Source organism: Odocoileus virginianus, chromosome 15 (assembly GCF_023699985.2).
Source record: "Odocoileus virginianus isolate 20LAN1187 ecotype Illinois chromosome 15, Ovbor_1.2, whole genome shotgun sequence".
NCBI lineage: Eukaryota > Metazoa > Chordata > Mammalia > Artiodactyla > Cervidae > Odocoileus > Odocoileus virginianus.
This window is the reverse complement of record NC_069688.1, coordinates 46,151,975-46,169,166: the sequence shown is the minus strand read 5'-3', so window position 1 is coordinate 46,169,166 and position 17,192 is coordinate 46,151,975. Positions and strand designations below refer to the sequence as shown.

Below are 17,192 nucleotides of genomic sequence, written 5' to 3'. Positions count from 1 at the left end.
TGAAAGGAAGGAGCATTTATAAGCCACATGTATGCCCTACCTCCTACTCCAACCCCTACCATCTCACACACACAGGAAAGCACATAAAGGCTAATAGAATGAGCTTGACCTTTTGTTGGTGTCATTCTTATCTTACATTAGAGGCCGCTCTGACCCTTGACCAAGACAAAAATCATGTAATCTTTATGCTCTATGCTGAACCAGTAGCATTAAAATAGTCATTGCTTTTTCCTTAATCATTTACAAGGTGAAATCTTATTGCCAGCTGAGCAATTCTTAACTCTGTCCTCCATAGCCTCATCTGTGTTCTTTTTCCTTTCTTATAAGTTTATTTACAATGTGTGTCCTAATTTTATAGATCCTTTTGTGATCATTCTGTTGAGATGTTTTCAGATACCTATGGTTTCCATATTAACCAGTGCTATAAGAACCTCTGGAGAAGGACATGGCAACCCATTCCAGTTTTCTTGCCTGGGAAGTCCCGTGGGAAGAGGAGCCTAGCAGGCTACAGTACATGGGGTCGCGAAAGAGTCGGACATGACTTAGCGACAAAGCAACAATAAGAGCCTCAGATTCATTTGGGTCTAAAACCTTATGACATATGGATTTGGAAGGAAAATAGTGGTGAATTAATTCAGTGGGACCACATGACCAAAAAAGATAGGCATCTTCTACCTAACCATTAAAAGGAGAAAAACAAGAACTGCAGTTCCTGTCAAAAAAAAAAAAAAGACTCTTCCCAAGAGGGCAGGGATTACAACAAACAAGCAAAATATAGAGAGAATGTATTTCTAGGGGGCGGTTTTAGATGTTGGAAGACATTCCTTGAAAGCAATTGTGTCAGTGACTGAACATTTTAATTATTGCTATTTTACACAACATGAGCTTTCAGTGTTTTATAAACATTACAGGAAAGCATTTATTTTCTGATAAGAGTTTCATCTATGTAATGAGTAATGTGTTGTGTAAGTAGACAGACAAAACAAGTCCTCTTGAAATAGAAACACTGTCTTCATTTATCATTAAATATTTTCTGATACCAAGGAAGGAAGAAGTGCTTTAGTAAAAAGATTCTCTTATGTATGGTGTACCTATTCCTCAGACACATGTAGGAGGAAAGATTACGAAATTATTATGTGTTTATTGGTATATGTAATATATGTCATAGTTAAGTGTGAGGGCAGTCTGCTTTAGCATTTAGCCAATCAAGCTCTACTTAATTCAGTTTAATGTGATTTTTGCCATAGCATGATTCACTTTTAAAGTTTTGTTAGAGATTTGTAAGGAAAGCACAAACAAGACTATTGATTTATGATAATTATCATTATTCTGTCTTAGGTTGTTTCTTAGAAAACATAACACAGTTCACAATGCATAAGTTAGTTTGTAGATGATTTATTTCTCATATCTTTTTTAAAGCAACAGAGAACTAAAGTAATAGTAAGGAAGGATGTTTAAGATGTCTTAAGTTATTATTTCTCTCCATAAATGTAAAAAATAAAGAATTTTGTATATTTAATTCATTAGTCATAAATATTATAAAAAGACACATGAATGTCTTTGAATATAACATTGTTTGTATTTTGAAATTTACCTAGATTTAAGTGCATTTGTCTAAAAGCATCTAAAACTGATTGAGCTATTTTTGACTTGGCTTTTTTTCAATAGATTTTATCAATTAGCATCAAATCACTAACATATTATTTACTGTTTAATAGTATTTCAAGCTTTAATCCTTTTAGGAACTTTATTTTACACATTTAAAAATAATACCCTCGCATAATGAAATACACGTGAAAATGAATGTTTGTGTGTTTATGATGACTTTTCTTCTTGTTTTTTATTCTCAAGTGTTCCCCTCAAAATCCTTTCATTTGCTTTTTAGGTTGGTGAGGATTTTTCTTTTCCTTAAATAATCAGCAATTTTAATTATTGCAATTTTTTCTTCATAGGATCAAAGAGAATAAGTGATAGTGAGGTCTCTGATTATGACTGTGATGATGGAATTGGTGTAGTATCAGGTAAGAATTTTATAGAAATAAGAAGGAAGTATAATAATTATTTACCAGTGAACATGTAAATATATAGATAAATATAATGAGTTACAAAGGACTACCCTGTTTATCCCCCACCACCAAAACAACCTTATGGCAGTTTAAACTGAATGGTTCCAGTTGCTGGAATGCCTGTATGGATTGTTAGATTGAATATTCTTGCTGAAAGATGTCTCATAAGTACTTACCAATATTCTATTTTTAAATTACTAAATAATGAGGATTTCATTATAAGTTTGAGAAGTTACTGTATAACTAACACTTCTTTATATTTCACTCACAGTGTGGAAAAAATCTTGTTACTATCACAAACAGCCACATGTATCAAATATTTGAATGCACTTTTAAAAAAGTTTGTTCATTGTTATTACATTAAGTATCAGGTACAGCTGCATTTTGAAATTGTGATATTGTAGTTTTAAAATACTGCCTCACTTATAGCTAGAAATTTGTCTGATGATTTAATAATTTAGCTAAATAGCTATTTTTAATACATTTTTGAAATGTTTTTACATATAATATACTCTATTATAAAATGTTTGATTCTCTTCTGCTTGAAGTTTAATTAGCTTAGCAAATTTCATAAGCATATCTGATTTTATCATGAACAAAAATTTATGTTCTGTTGTACGTAAACATGCTACAGTGGCATCCATGACTGGTAATTTTTGTTGGGCAAATTTTGATAAAGTGTGAGTCAGTTTGCTTGCTATCAGTTTACTACATTTAAAAAAATCAATACTATCCTTTTAGCCTTTATTTTTTGCACTAAGGTGAATAATATATTAATTCACCAGGACTGCAAAAATATTTTTCATGTTTTATCATTTTTCAATTAAATCTTAATAAAGTCATATTTCTCATCATAACTTGCTTGGAGATTGTTAGCATTTTCCCCTACCTGTATTCTGTTATTTTATTAATTGACTTTTCAACTTCTTCTCTTTATTAAATATCTAGCCCCATCAGATTTTTTTACCCAAAATATTCTTCTTCAGGTCATTAAAGCTCTTTGTCTTGATGTCATTTGGGGCATATCTCAGTTCTTTTATTTTCTACTTCCAGGATGACAAAATAATGATCATGTAATTTTTTTCCATTTTATTAAAGAATGTATCTTTTGAAAAAAAAATTTTCAGGAATCATTCATTATTTGGGTAATCTTTGCTATTGCAGAATATTATTTCTCAAGCCTACACAATACAAAGTGTTTATCCTGGGCTTATTATTGTTTAACCACCATAAAACATCATTATTTCTCAGTAGTATTAATTTTTTTGCTATATGATGATTCACTCAATAATCCATTGAAGAAAAATATACTGCTGTGTAATATCCTCTGTGTTGCTATTTTGAAATCAAGTGTAATTTTTGAGATAACTTCAAATACTTGGAATTAAAGTTTAAATATTTACTTCAAATGTTATTCAGAATGCTTTCTAATATTGTTTATTTCTTAAAGAAATATCTATATAGACTATAGACATTGGGCTTCCCAGGTTGCTCAGTGGGTAAAGAACCAACTTGCCAATGCAGGAGACAGGAGACTCAGGTTTGATCCCTGTTTTGGGAAGATCACCTGGAGGAAGGCATGGCAACCCACTCCAGTATTCTTGCCTGAAAGTAAAAGTTAGTCACACAGTCATGTCCGACTCTTTGCAGTCCCATGGACTATAGCCTGCCTGGCTCCTCTGTCCATGGAATTCTCCAGACAAGAATACTGGAGTGGGTTGCCATTTCCTTCTCCAGGGTATCTTCCTGAACCAGGGATCGAACCTGGGTCTCCTACATTACAGGCAGATTCTTTATCAACTGAGCCAACTTTACCATTCTTGCCTGGAAAATCCCATAGACAGAGGAGCCTGGCAGGCTACAGTACGTGGGGTTGCAAAGAGTTGGACACAACTTAAGCAACTGAACATGCATGCACTATAGAAAGTAGGAACTTTTTGTCAGGTTAATTATTCTAAATATTTATAGTTGTTGAGAACTATTTGAAGCTCTTTTGGTCAATGAAGAGATGAAAATGTCTTTAGAATAAGCTTAATTCTTTTATTGAAGATTACTAGCTGTGTAAAAAAGTGAACATAGTAGCTGTCTAAATATTTGAATATTTGTCATTCCTTCTCAGTTTAAGTGTTTATAAAATATTATTTTATGTTAGCATTGTGCTTTATTCATTATGCTTTACATTTACTATATTTAAAGCCTTTCACTAACATTTTATATTTTTCAGTAAATTACAAAATACTAAAAATCTTAGTGTGTGGGTAACTCTAATCTTAATATTTCCACCTTTAGATTATCGACACAATGGTCGAGATCTTCAAAGCTCAACATTGTCAGTGCCAGAACAAGTAATGTCATCAAGCCACTGTTCACCATCAGGGTCTCCGCACCGAGTAGATGTTATAGGGAGGACTAGGTCTTGGTCACCCAGTGTCCCGCCTCCACAGAGGTAAGACAGCATAACCTTCTAGGATGATATTATAAGCCTGTTTATCTTAAAATATTATTAGAAACTTTAAAAAATAGGTTCTTATAGAAAAGTTATTTAGGGAAAAACATATGTGCTAGTCAGTAGTCTATATAATGAGTAATATGAAATATGGGCTACTTTGTAATTTTGGATGACCCAAATATGATTTTATTATAAGCTCATAGTCATAAAGAAGATGCAAATTCCAGTCTCATATATATATTGAGCAGATCTAGTTAGACTCAATTAATTGTACTCATGAATGATATTGACATTTTAAGAAATAAGAAAGAATAAACATTTGTTGGAGCAATACAGTTAAGAACAATCATGAGAAGACTAAAAGGAAATGCATAAGCAGTGGGAAGAATTGCTTGGAAATCTGCAATTCCAGGTCTTACCTGGAATAAGAACCATGGAAATAATATTTCCGAATCAATCCAGTTAAATTATAGAAAGGCTTACTGAAGTAAGAACCAAGGAAATAATGTTTCCGAACAGGAAATATGTGCATAATTTCACATTTTATATACTTGTAATGTTTAAGGCAATTTGAACCCTTAGAACACTTATTTTAAATGAGTTATTGAGTTAGTTTTAGACATTTAGACTTAGAATTTTAGGTTGTCATCTTAATTTTATACATTGCATTAGACTGTCTAAGAGAACAAAATTTATTATATTTATAAATTTAACTTATTTAATTATGATATTAAGTACTTAAATGTTTATTTAGACAATTAATTAAAGAGAAAATATATTAAATTTATAAACATAGTTTAAAACATTTTAAGATTTAGGTAAGTTTGTAAATGGGACTAAAATTATTAAAAGTAATCTGAAAAGTAACTGTTGAAATGTGGTAGACCTATCAGAATAATAAGACTTGTAATCTGAAATTTAAAGTACAAGAGAAAATAAGATTTTAAATTTGTAGTTTTAGTAAATTAAGCCCTCCCTCATAAAAAAAAAGAATTCTTGACTTATCAAAGAATGAATATTTGAACACACCAGTAGAAAATAAGCATGGATTTTAAATTAGATTGACCTGCACTTAACAGAAAGCCTATAGTAGCAGGAGCTTGTGTAAAAGGTTTATTCCATCATGAGAAAGAATGTGCTTAGTCACTCAGTCATGTCCAACTCTTGGGACCCCATAGACTGTAGTCTGCCAGGCTCCTCTGTCCATGGGATACTCTAGGCAAGAATACTGGAGTGGGTTGCCATTCCCTCCTCCAGGGGATCTTCCCAACCCAGGAGTCGAACCCAGGTCTCCTGCATTGCAGGCAGACTCTTTACTGACTGAACTATGAGGGAAGCCCATATGATTAGTAAACAACCCAGACCAAGAATGGTAGCTTAAAAAAATAGTCATTGATTGGTTATAAAAACATCAGTTTAGATTAAAAAAATGAACAATTATTATCCCTAAAGTAAGATGGCCAGTAAGCCATCTATAAGCCACATGGTCTAAAGCAGCATGCTGAACTCGTTTTCTTCACACAAATCTATACTTCCTCCTGTGTTTCATATTTTATTATCACTACTATACACCTGGGCTGCTGCTGCTGCTGCCAAGTCGCTTCAGTCGTGTCCGACTCTGTGCGACCCCATAGACGGCAGCCCACCAGGCTCCTCCATCCATGGGATTTTCCAGGCAAGAGTACTGGAGTGAGTTGCCATTGCCTTCTCTGATACACCTGGGAGCCAACCATTAATAGTTTTCATAATCCTTGTCTTCATTCCCATTGACATTCCTTAATTTTATGTCGCACCTCTGATATGGCTTCCTGTGTGGCACCAGTGGGTACCTGCCTACCAGCGTGGGAGACAGGAGAGATAAGAGATCCGGCTTCCATCCCTGGCTCTGAAAGATCCCCTCGAGGAAGAAATGGCAACCCATTCCAGTATTTTTGCTTGGAAAAATCCCACGGACAGAGGAACCTGGAGGGCTATAGTCCATGGGGTCACAAAGAGCTGGAAAGGACTGAAGCCATTTAGCAGGCACACACCTCTGTTACAGCAGCAATCTCCTAACTTTATTGTCAATCTCCAGGTGAAATGTATACATTTAATCAGAAGTGCAATTAGTTAAAACAAAGCAAAAATCTTGAGGTTGACATTGCAGTGATCTTTTGTCTTTTCCTGCTGTTTTTATTAAAAAAATTTTATTTTTTAGTATAATATATGATTATGGTTTATTAAGATATTTAATGGATCTTGCTGTTTCAGTCGAAATGTGGAACAGGTACTTCGAGGGACACGCTCTGCTGCAGGACATTATAATACAATTAGCCGAATGGACAGACATCGTGTTGTGGATGACCATTATTCTCCAGATAGAGACAGGTAAATTTAATCAAATACTGTGAGACCATATTCAAACTGCTGCCTACAGGAAGAAAGATTACCATAAAATGTTTTCATCCTGAACTTGGGTATTTCTTATCTTAGTTTTTGAAACCATGTGCTTCGCTTACAATATCTACATTCTTATGACTGTCACATCATTTAAAAAAATTAAAGAAACAAAAAACAACCTTTTGTTTGCTAAGAAAAACAATTCATTTTGCTCTTGCAGTTTTGGTACTTTGTTAAATCAAGCCAGTTAAGTTAGTGAACTTGCACATGAAATTATAATGATAACCATAAGGAAAACAGGATGTTTTATTATTTTTATTTTATCATAACCAGTTATTATATTGAAAAATACTTTCATGAGACAGTAGATTTAAAGTCTTTTACGTTCATCTGGTAAATCAATATGACTTTTTAGTCATGTTGAAACAAGTCTGGTTTGTTTAAACAGACAGAAAAACTGATTCATGAAGAGGTTTTTCCTCATGGCTTTCAGTAAACCTTTTAAACAGCTTAAAGAATTATACTTCTTGACTGCTGTGCTTGGAAGACTTCTCTATTAAATGTGATATACTTAGGCATGTTTCAGTACGTATGTTAATTACTACTAATTTTTTTAACAAGCTAATTGATTAATCCTCTAGTATATGGTTTGATTATATATGAAATGAAAAATGCTATGGTATTTCCCAAAAACTACCAAGTGGGTTTAAGATAAGGATTAGAATAGAAAGCTTAATTTACTGTTCAGAGAATATTCTGATGAAATAACAAGGGAACTCACAAGTCTCTTTATATGCATCCTAAACTAATTTTAGTAAAAACACTGGGGGGAAGGGTGGAGATTCAATCAATTGATATGAAATATTTTTGTCAATACTTATACATTTAATTGTTTTGTCTAAATCTAGTCTAAATCTAACTGAGTTCATGCTTATAGCATTGTGTTGGAGTACACTTTTCCAAAAGAAATACAGGGAGTATCTTAGTCTTCAATAGTGTCAGTTAACTATTGGCTTTTGTGTCTGAGATCTAAGAAGAAATAGGAAGTGAATAAATTAATATCTTAGTGTCAAATGAAAGTTAGTGTAGTGTTTTATTTATTTTTAATTTATTTGACTTTTTCATAGGGGTTTGTGTCTTTAAAGTAATTATAGGTATGTTACCTACAGATATGGATACTTATCAAGTACAATAATAGTGAAAGGTAACTATATTAGAATGATTAGGAACGCATCATATTAGGGTGGATGAATGAGTTTTTCATTACCTAGTAGAATTTTTTTAAATTGATAATTTCTTGAAATTTTTCAGGTAGTGACTCATAAACTCCTTGTTCATTGAAGGCGTGTTAAGCAGATGATGAGAGAGGAAAATCTGAAATGACTTTAAATCCTCCAAGTTTATGTAAAATGAGCTAGATATGTTCTCTGAAGGCAATGTGGTCTGGTCTAAATCTTGCACGGAAGAACAGAATAAAATTGACCTCCAGAATTATAAATAAAAATAGTCACTGTCATGATAAGCACATAATATTTATTGACATTTTGAGACAAAGAGCCCTAAGATTAATGACCTAAAAAGTGCTATTCAATCCCTGGTAATAGTTAATATTTGAATTAGTCATAATTGAAATGTCATATTTTTTGTTTACTTTATAACATTATGAATCTTTTAATTTAGCAAAAAAATTCAAGTAATGCAGAGATTTTGTGGGGAAATTGATCCACGTGATTTCATTACTGTTTTAGTCTTGTACATCATCAAATCATAATTGCTTTTCATTGTGAGCTGTTTTAAATCCTTTTAGAAATAAATAAAATAGAATTTCATTTAAATAGGCCTATAAAACCATTTCTATATTAATTTTGAGTATTTTTGCAATCATTATTCATTACATGAGGAATAAAAAATAAAAAGCACAGTATTATCCATGTAAATAGTCTATCACATTATTAAACAATGGGTTCTTAATTTCTGTTTTATCCTAATATTCTAAAAGATTTTAAATAATAGAATCTATATGAAGGCATGAAGGCACTGTTATTTTTATGTACTATTTATAATAGATGGTAAGAATACTCTAATCCTCCTATAGTGAATTTTCATGAACTGTATTTTATAGTCGATAAATAATACTGTTGATTTAAAAGCCTAAAAAAGAATTTCCTTTGAGATGATAAATAAAATTTAGTTATTTTGAGTAGTGCATTAATCTTGCTTGTCAGTAAGAGTTGACACGCTGGACTAGAATATTTCATGAAATGTATTCTTTTTCATGGGATTTGGAACCAAATGGCAATTGGGCTTGAATTTAGATTTTTTAACAACTGATCGCTGTGTATCTTTGATTTGATTACCTTATCTATAAAATTAGAATATTAATACCAACTTTATAGAGTTGTTGGATAGATTAAGTGGAACAGTGCCACCAATTGAATGGTATGTACTCAAAAAAAGTACCTCTTAACATTTTAAAAGGATCTTTTAGCTTATAAATAATTTACATTTTAATGTGTTCATCAATTAAGCAGAGAAAAGAGAAGTCAGTCAATTCACTTGTTTTTTTTGAAGTGGCTTGTAGAGGATGTAGGATATGTGTTGGACCTTGAAAAATGAGCATGTTTATTTAGGCAACAACAAAAGATACAGAGGCAGAATATACATATACTTTCAGAAAGACCCAGTAAGAAGGATGAAGGACTAGGGGACATAATAGAAAATTGTGAATAAAGATAATAGCTTAAAAAAATGATAATGGCTTTTATATCAGTCATGTTCAGTGATAAATGATACAACCCCATGGACTGTGGCTTGCCAGGCTCCTCTGTCCATGAGATTCTCCAGGCTAGAATGTGGTATTTGTAGCCATTCCCTTCTCCATGGGATATTCCTGACCCAAGGATCGAACCCCAGTCTCCCACATTGTGGGTGGATTCTTTGTTCTCTGAGCCACCAGGGAAACCCCAATAAATGATACTATATGGCATTAATTTATAATACCAGGTTAGGCTTCCCAGGTGGTGCTAGTAGTAGAGAACCCGCCTGCCAATGCAGGAGACATAAGAGACACGTTCGATCCCTGCATTAGGAAGATCCCCTGAAGGAGGAAATGGCAACCCACTCCAGTATGCTTGCCTGGAGAACCCCATGGACAGGGGGGCCTGGTGGACTACAGTCCCTAGCGTCACAGAGTCAGACACGACTGAAGCAACTTAAGCATGCACACACACACTTGTTTAAACTTCAGCGGTGTAAGAAAGAGATATCCTTTTCTTACAGATAATATAAGAAGAATTATAGATAGAATTTTGATTGGATCTTTATTTCTCTGCACACCATATTCCTTTCTCTTTTGAAAAGAAAGAAGGTTTATTACAAGTAATTCAGAAACTTCTATACAGCGATATTAAATAAAAATGATTAATGTAATAGTCATCTTCTCTTCATTCCTCCTACCTTTTTGTATCATTATTTCTCTGGTAAATCCTGGTAACTACTACAACTAGGAACATCATTTTCTGGAGCAAACTATGTGACTTTAGTACTAGAAATCATTTCAAGAGCTTATTTTTTATAGGAGTTAATTTACTACTAGAATAAGTATAGAGTACTAGATGCTATTTCTATAATATATCATAGATATTTTATAGTACACATTTTTTATGTCTATTGTAGAGACTGAAATGTATTGGTTGCATTTAATTCCATAGAGTGTACTTTCAGGATAATAAGAAATAAAATAATACTAGCAGAAGATATATTACTTCATAAACTTTTTTCTTCTCTTCATTCAATTAATTCATTTATATTTGATAATATTTTATAGAATAGGGCATATTTGCCCTATTATATGAATTTCTGAAATGCTTCAAACACATGCTGTTTCTCTATTCTTTAACAGGCTGTCAGCTACCAGAAATTACCAAACCATTTCAGTTATCAGCTATGAGAGAAATACATCTCTGAAAGTTTGAAAACATAGAGAAAGTAAATGAAAAAGAAAAGTCATCCTATAAATTAATGCAACTTTTTATTTATTATATTTCAGGATTATATTTTTACTTTTTAAATCATGGTTTATTTTAGGAACTATAAAGTATCAAAACAGTAACAATGTCAAAGACAGAGTGGAAAGTTTGGTATTAATTTCAGATTGTTGGCAATTTAGCTTTCAAAATCTGCAGATTACTTTAGAGTGAGATTTTTATCTCCTCTTTTTTACAGTCCTTTTTGTGTATCTGGTAGTTCCTAAAAGGGAACATGGGTTGGTATACTGTATTGGTGTTTTTCTTTCTGGATAGTTGCAAAGCATCGGGCATGACTGAGTGACCGAACTGAACTGAACTGAACTGAAAAGGGAACATTCAGGCTAATGAAATACAGTGGAAGGATAATTCATTATAAATATAATTTTGTTTTATCTTCAAAAATTAAATTTCTTAGTAAGAATCTAAGTGTGTCAGGAAATTAGATCAGTAATCTTTTTTAGTTCTTTGAATAGTCAAATGTTTTATCAGGATTTGAGAATCTGTAAGTTGCTTTTTTAATCGTTTTTTAAAATTTAGTCACATTTTATGACAGTGGATTAATTTCCAAAATATACAAGCAGCTCATACAACTTAATACCAGAAAAACAAAAAACCCAATCAAAAAGTGGGCAAAAGACCTAAACAGACATTTCTCCAAAGATGACAAACAGATAGCTAGTAAACACATGAAAAGATGCTCAACATCACTCATTACTAGAGAAACGCAAATCAAAACTACAATGAGAGTTCACCTCACACCAGTCAGAATGGCCATCATCAAAAAAATCTACAAACAATAAAAGCTGGAGAGGGTGTGGAGCAAAGGGAACATTCTTGCACTGTTGGGGGGTAATGTAAATTGATGCAGCCACTATGGAAGACAGTATGGAGATTCCTTAAAAAACAAGGAATAAAACCAATGCAATTGCTGCATTGACCCAGCAATCCCACTCCTAGGCATATACCCTGAGGAAACCAAAACTGAGAAAGACACATGTACCCCAATATTCATTGCAGCACTGTTTACAGTAGCTAGAACATGGAAGCAACCTAGATGTCCATCGACAGATGAATGGATAAAGAAGCTGTGGTACATATATACAGTGGAATATTACTCAGCCATACAAAGGAACACATGTGAGTTAGTTCTAATGAGGTGGTTGAACCTAGAGCCTATTACACAGAGTGAAGTAAGTCAGAAAGAGAAAAACAAATATTGTATATCAATGCATATATATTGAATCTAAAAAGACCTACTGTTTAACCTATTTGCAGAGCAGCAATGGAGACTCTGAAATAAATGCAGTAAATGCAGCAAATCCCAGAGAACAGACTGATGGACACGGGGGTGGTGGGAGGAAGGAGAGGGTGGGATGTATGAAGAGCTTAACATGGAAACATACACATTACCATATGTAAAATATATAGCCAATGCAAATTTGCTGTGTGACTCAGGTAACTCAAACTGTAACAACCCAGAGGGGCGGGAGGAGGTTCAAAGGGAGGGAAATAGGTATACCTGTGGTTGATTCATATTGATGTTTGGCAGAAACCAACACAATATTGTAGAGCAATTACCCTTCAATTAAAAATAAATAAATGTAATTTTGTTTTAAAGAAGTAAAGGGGATTAGACCCCCCCCAAAGAAATTGAGCCTTGTTTTGGTTTCCTGCTTTATTCTTTTGCACTGAGTTAAAGTTCTGCTCAATTTTTTAAAAATTTCAAATAAATTGGATTAAATGCAATATTTAAAATAACTTACTTTAACTCCTCATGTACATTTAGGACAGTATTTATTGCATAGATTTTATACTGTCCATTAATTTGGGGAGAAAAGTAAGCATGCTTTAATGGAGAACTGTAAATAAAATGTTTTTAAATTGCTTTAAGTGGATGCAGTGAATGACCTCTGTATCTTAGTGAATTTTAGGGGACTTACTAAAATAGTATGGTTAATTTCTGTAATAGTCACAGATGCATTTTTGTGCTTTTACTCCAAGGGGAATCATGACCAGATTAGGTTAAGAGGTATAACATGTCTATGGAAAAGTATATAGTCACTGTTCTCCAGAGAAACAGAATTTTTAAGCTGGATAGAGAGAAACTGATAATAGATAGATAAATATATAGATAGGTGATAGATAGATAGATTTATTATGAGGAGTTGGCTCACATGATTATACAAGCTGAAAAGGTCTACCATCTGCTGTCTGCATGCTGGAGACTTGTGAAATGGTGGTATAGTTCAGCCAGAGTACAAAGACCTGAGAACCGGGTGAGCCAGTGGTGTATTAATCAGTCTCAGTCAGAGGGCCAGAGAGCTGTGAGATGTCAAGCTCATGCCTGATATCCATCCACACTGGAGTGGGCAATGTACTGATTCCACTGAATCAAATGAGAATCTCATCCCGAGATACCTTTACATACATTCCCAGAAATAATGTTTAAGGTGAGCACCCCTTGGCCAGTTAAGGTGATACATAAAATTCACCATCACAAAAAGGGAAATAAAACAAACTGCTGCGTGATGATGATGATTCCTGTATAGTCTTTTTTCTTTGACTTTACAGAGATGAAATTAATTATAAGCCTTCTCAAGGAAAATGTTAAAATTTGGGTGATTATATATATATGTTCTATGAATATGAATATTTTAACAGCTTTGAATTTTACACATTTGTGTTACCCTTAAATAATTTTCAGAGACAGTCTATTCCTTTTTAATGCAGTAAATCCCAGTATCACTACTGTTGGGTATTCTTTCTACTCTTTGTAAAGCCAGAAAAATCTCTTTTTGATACTGTTTTCCTTATTTCTTATACTGCATAGGTTTTTAATCTTTTGTTTACAGTTCTAGAGTGTTTCTGGGTTTATATGAATGACTGCTCTCTTTAAACAGTAGGTTCCACATGAAAAGATCATAATTCTGCCTTACTTTTGAGTTCAGCTCAAAGTATATTTATTGAGTGGGTTAGGCATTCTGCACAAAGATTTAGAGTAGGCATTATCCTGCTCTAGATAAGCCCGTGATCCAATTGATTATATCCAAGTAATTATATAATATAGTAACTAGTTATAAAATGTAAAAGACCATGAGGCCTAAGCATAATAGTATTAGAACAGGTTGGAGAGGAAATTACTTGCTTGAATCTATTGGAAAGAGCTTCTAAGAGAAGTTGGACTTTAAAAATTAGTAGAATTTTGAAAGGCATTGAAGTGGAGACAGAGAGGGAATGATGGATAGGACATTCTTGGCAGAGTGTTGAGCATGAGTGTTGAGCATGAACTTAGTCTGAAAGTCATGAAAGTATGGAATGTATTTAGACAATCTTAGGTAGTCTGCTGTACCTAGATAAAAAGTGATGGTATGGGAAAAGAAAAGTAATAGGAGATGAAGATTGAATATAGCTTAAAAATTAGTACATTTACCATTTTAAAGAATACACACTTGTTTTTTGAGATGGATATTAATTGAAGGATTTGGAGCAATGTACCTACATGATCAGAATCATAATTTATAAACATAGTTCTGTAGGCAGGGTGGATTGGGAGAGAGTTGGGTTCTGAAGGGAGACTTAATAGGAGATTATTTCAGTGGACATGTTAAGCCTGATTTATAGTGGCAGTTTTTAAAAAAGGAAAACAAGGGATAAATCTGAGTTATTTAGACATTAGAATGAGCAATGGTTATAAATCAATTGAATGTAAAAAATAAGGAAAATGGATAAGTTAAATTTTGAGACTTTATAGCTTGGTTTATTAAATATTTAAATCCTCAGTTGAAACTGAGACTACAAGAAAACAAATAGCTGAAGTATTATGTTAAATTCCAAAGGGGATTAAAGAATTATAATTAAAAAAAAATTTTTTTTAAGAATTATAATTAACTACTAGGAGGCCCTTTAAAATGATAGAGTTCTAGATTCTAAAGATACAGGAAGGACTGCTGTTGTAGGTAAGGATGAAGCCAAATGGATAGGATCTAGGCTTCTTACTCCCTCTGTAGACAGTGCCATTCTGATTTTATTGGATTCCTAAATATTGGTTTGACATAAGTTTTGTTTGAAAAATCAAATGGTCTTCTGCTTAAAAAGAACGTTGGAAAGTTATTGCTCCAGCTCTCTTACAATTGCAGCCCCAGATGTTCAAATTGGCCAATGTCCTACATGTCTCATGTGTTATTCTGAAATGCTTACATGACACTCAAGCAGCCATGTGGAGATCTCAGGAAGCTGCTGGAAATGTGAAACCCAAAGAAAAATCAAGGTTAAACCAAAGTGAGAATTTACACTATAAAAACAAATAGTATTATCCAGAAAGAATGTGTTTGAGTATGAAGAAAGTCAAGGAAAAATCTTGGGAAACCACTGCCTCTGAGGAATGAAAGAAAGCGAATCAGTAAGTGAAATGGATAAAGAAACAGTTAGTAGGCGGGAGACCAGGCCAATGTGTACATGTTAAGAGCCTGAGTTTTGGCTGAAGGAAGCCCTGAGTTATGCTCCTTACTTTACAGCTGTGCGCAAGCACTCACAGCCAGTTTTCTCTGTCTGCGGGAATACTAGACCCTATCTCGAAGGGTTGTCATGAGTAGTAAGTGAGATATAGACAAAACTTTAATGGAGTATGTGGCACATAGTTAAGTGTTAATAGACACTTTTAAAGAATCCACCTGCCAATGGAAGAGACTCAAGAGACAAGGGTTTGATCCCTGGGTTGGGAAGATCCCCTGGAAGAGGAAATGACAACCCACTCCAGTATTCTTGCCTGGAAAGTTCCATGGACAGAGTAGCCTGGTGGGCTACAGTCCATAGGGTAGCAGAGAGTTGGACATGACTGAGCTCACACACAAATTTGTAATAGCCGAGAGAATGGTGTTTTCAAAAACCAAGAGAGTGTCAAGAAATAGAGGTTGAAAATCAGGTATCTAAAGCCGTAGATAAATGGAGCATAATGAAGATCAAGAAGAAACTAAAAGATTTTTTAGAATTTCACAGATAAAACTCACAGAATACCTTGAAGAGAATAGTAGAGGCAGAAGTCAATTACAGTAAACTTAAAGCATGACTGAAAAGTGAGAAAGTGATGGCAAGAATTGTAGATACATCTAAAAGATGTTCTGTGATAAAAAAGACAGAGAGAGGAAGGCAAAGTTACTGAAGTTTTATTTTGAGAATTAAATGTGATTGTGGAAGGGAAGGCATGAGACAAAAATGAATGAAGCAAGGCCATATGGGAAGTAGGATTACAAGTAGAGGAATTTCTTCCTTTGTTGGGGAAGAATAGGACAAGTGAAGATACAAATGTATATGTCTTCTTTAGAGATGTTGAGAGAGATCAAGGTGGGCTTCCATTTTTTACTGAAGCATTGTGATAATCTGCCAAAATTAAGTGTTTTGACATGGAAGGTTAAAAAAGTTTTTAAACTATAATAGTGCTATGGAAATAAGAGAATAAGCTACAGAGGGGTAAAAATGAAAATGTACTACTTTGATGGCTTATGGTAAGTCATGAGGCATGAAGTGCTGCAGAATAAAAACATGTAATAAACAGTGACTGGAAAATGGAATAGCATCCAATACATTTAAAAAAAATTAATATTCAAATAAAGTTAATTTCAAATAATTAATATTCAAAATAAAGCAATATTCAAACAAAGTATTCAATTTGTTCCCTACTAAATGAGATTTTATAAACTCTTTTAGTTACTTTTAATTAGTAATGATTGTAAAAAAAATAATTGCCTTATGAAATCCCCTAAATATGATAAGTATTAGAAATTATCTCTTTTAATATTTTCTTCTCAAACTTTCTGGTTATTTTATTATTTTTCTTTTCCTACCTTTCCTCCCCAAAAATGAGGAAGCAGCTGTATTATATACATTTTATAGATGGTGCTGAAGATGTTTGTGATAATTGATAAGATTTTATTTTTAAATATTATTTGTTTAAATCTCAATTTGTTACATTTTGTTGTGTTTTGTTTTAGACTATTTAGACTATTTTAACCTTTAGCACTGCCGTATCACAATGGACATTGGGAAGAAGGAGCAAACTTTCAGTAACGATTTTCATTTGCTTTGCTTGCTTTCTGCTTATCTTTTTTGAATCTCACTTTTAAAAATTAAACTATACCGTCTTCATTTCTTTCCTGAGTCTCATTTGTATTCTTGTTTCTGCCATGCTTGCAGTCATTTTCTTACTCTACCTCGCTCCAGATACAGTCAGAGCACTGAACATCATCACAGGGATGGCAGGTATTTTTTTCTTAC

The 17,192-nt window shown here is 33.3% G+C and overlaps 1 protein-coding gene across 49 annotated transcripts in view; it reads left to right on the top strand.

The window, feature by feature from the left end:
- The window catches only part of RIMS2 (regulating synaptic membrane exocytosis 2), a 586,561-nt gene that overhangs the window by 360,272 nt on the left and 209,097 nt on the right, over window positions 1–17,192 (top strand). For 30 of the 49 annotated variants that reach the window (XM_070477284.1, XM_070477271.1, XM_070477266.1 and 27 more), the window contains 4 exons: window positions 1,953–2,021; window positions 4,356–4,512; window positions 6,766–6,882; window positions 17,112–17,177. In XM_070477284.1, the coding sequence (XP_070333385.1) occupies window positions 1,953–2,021; window positions 4,356–4,512; window positions 6,766–6,882; window positions 17,112–17,177 (409 nt within the window). The remainder of the gene's footprint in view (window positions 1–1,952; window positions 2,022–4,355; window positions 4,513–6,765; window positions 6,883–17,111; window positions 17,178–17,192) is intronic. The other 19 variants (XM_070477293.1, XM_070477273.1, XM_070477296.1 and 16 more) reach the window with 1 other exon arrangement.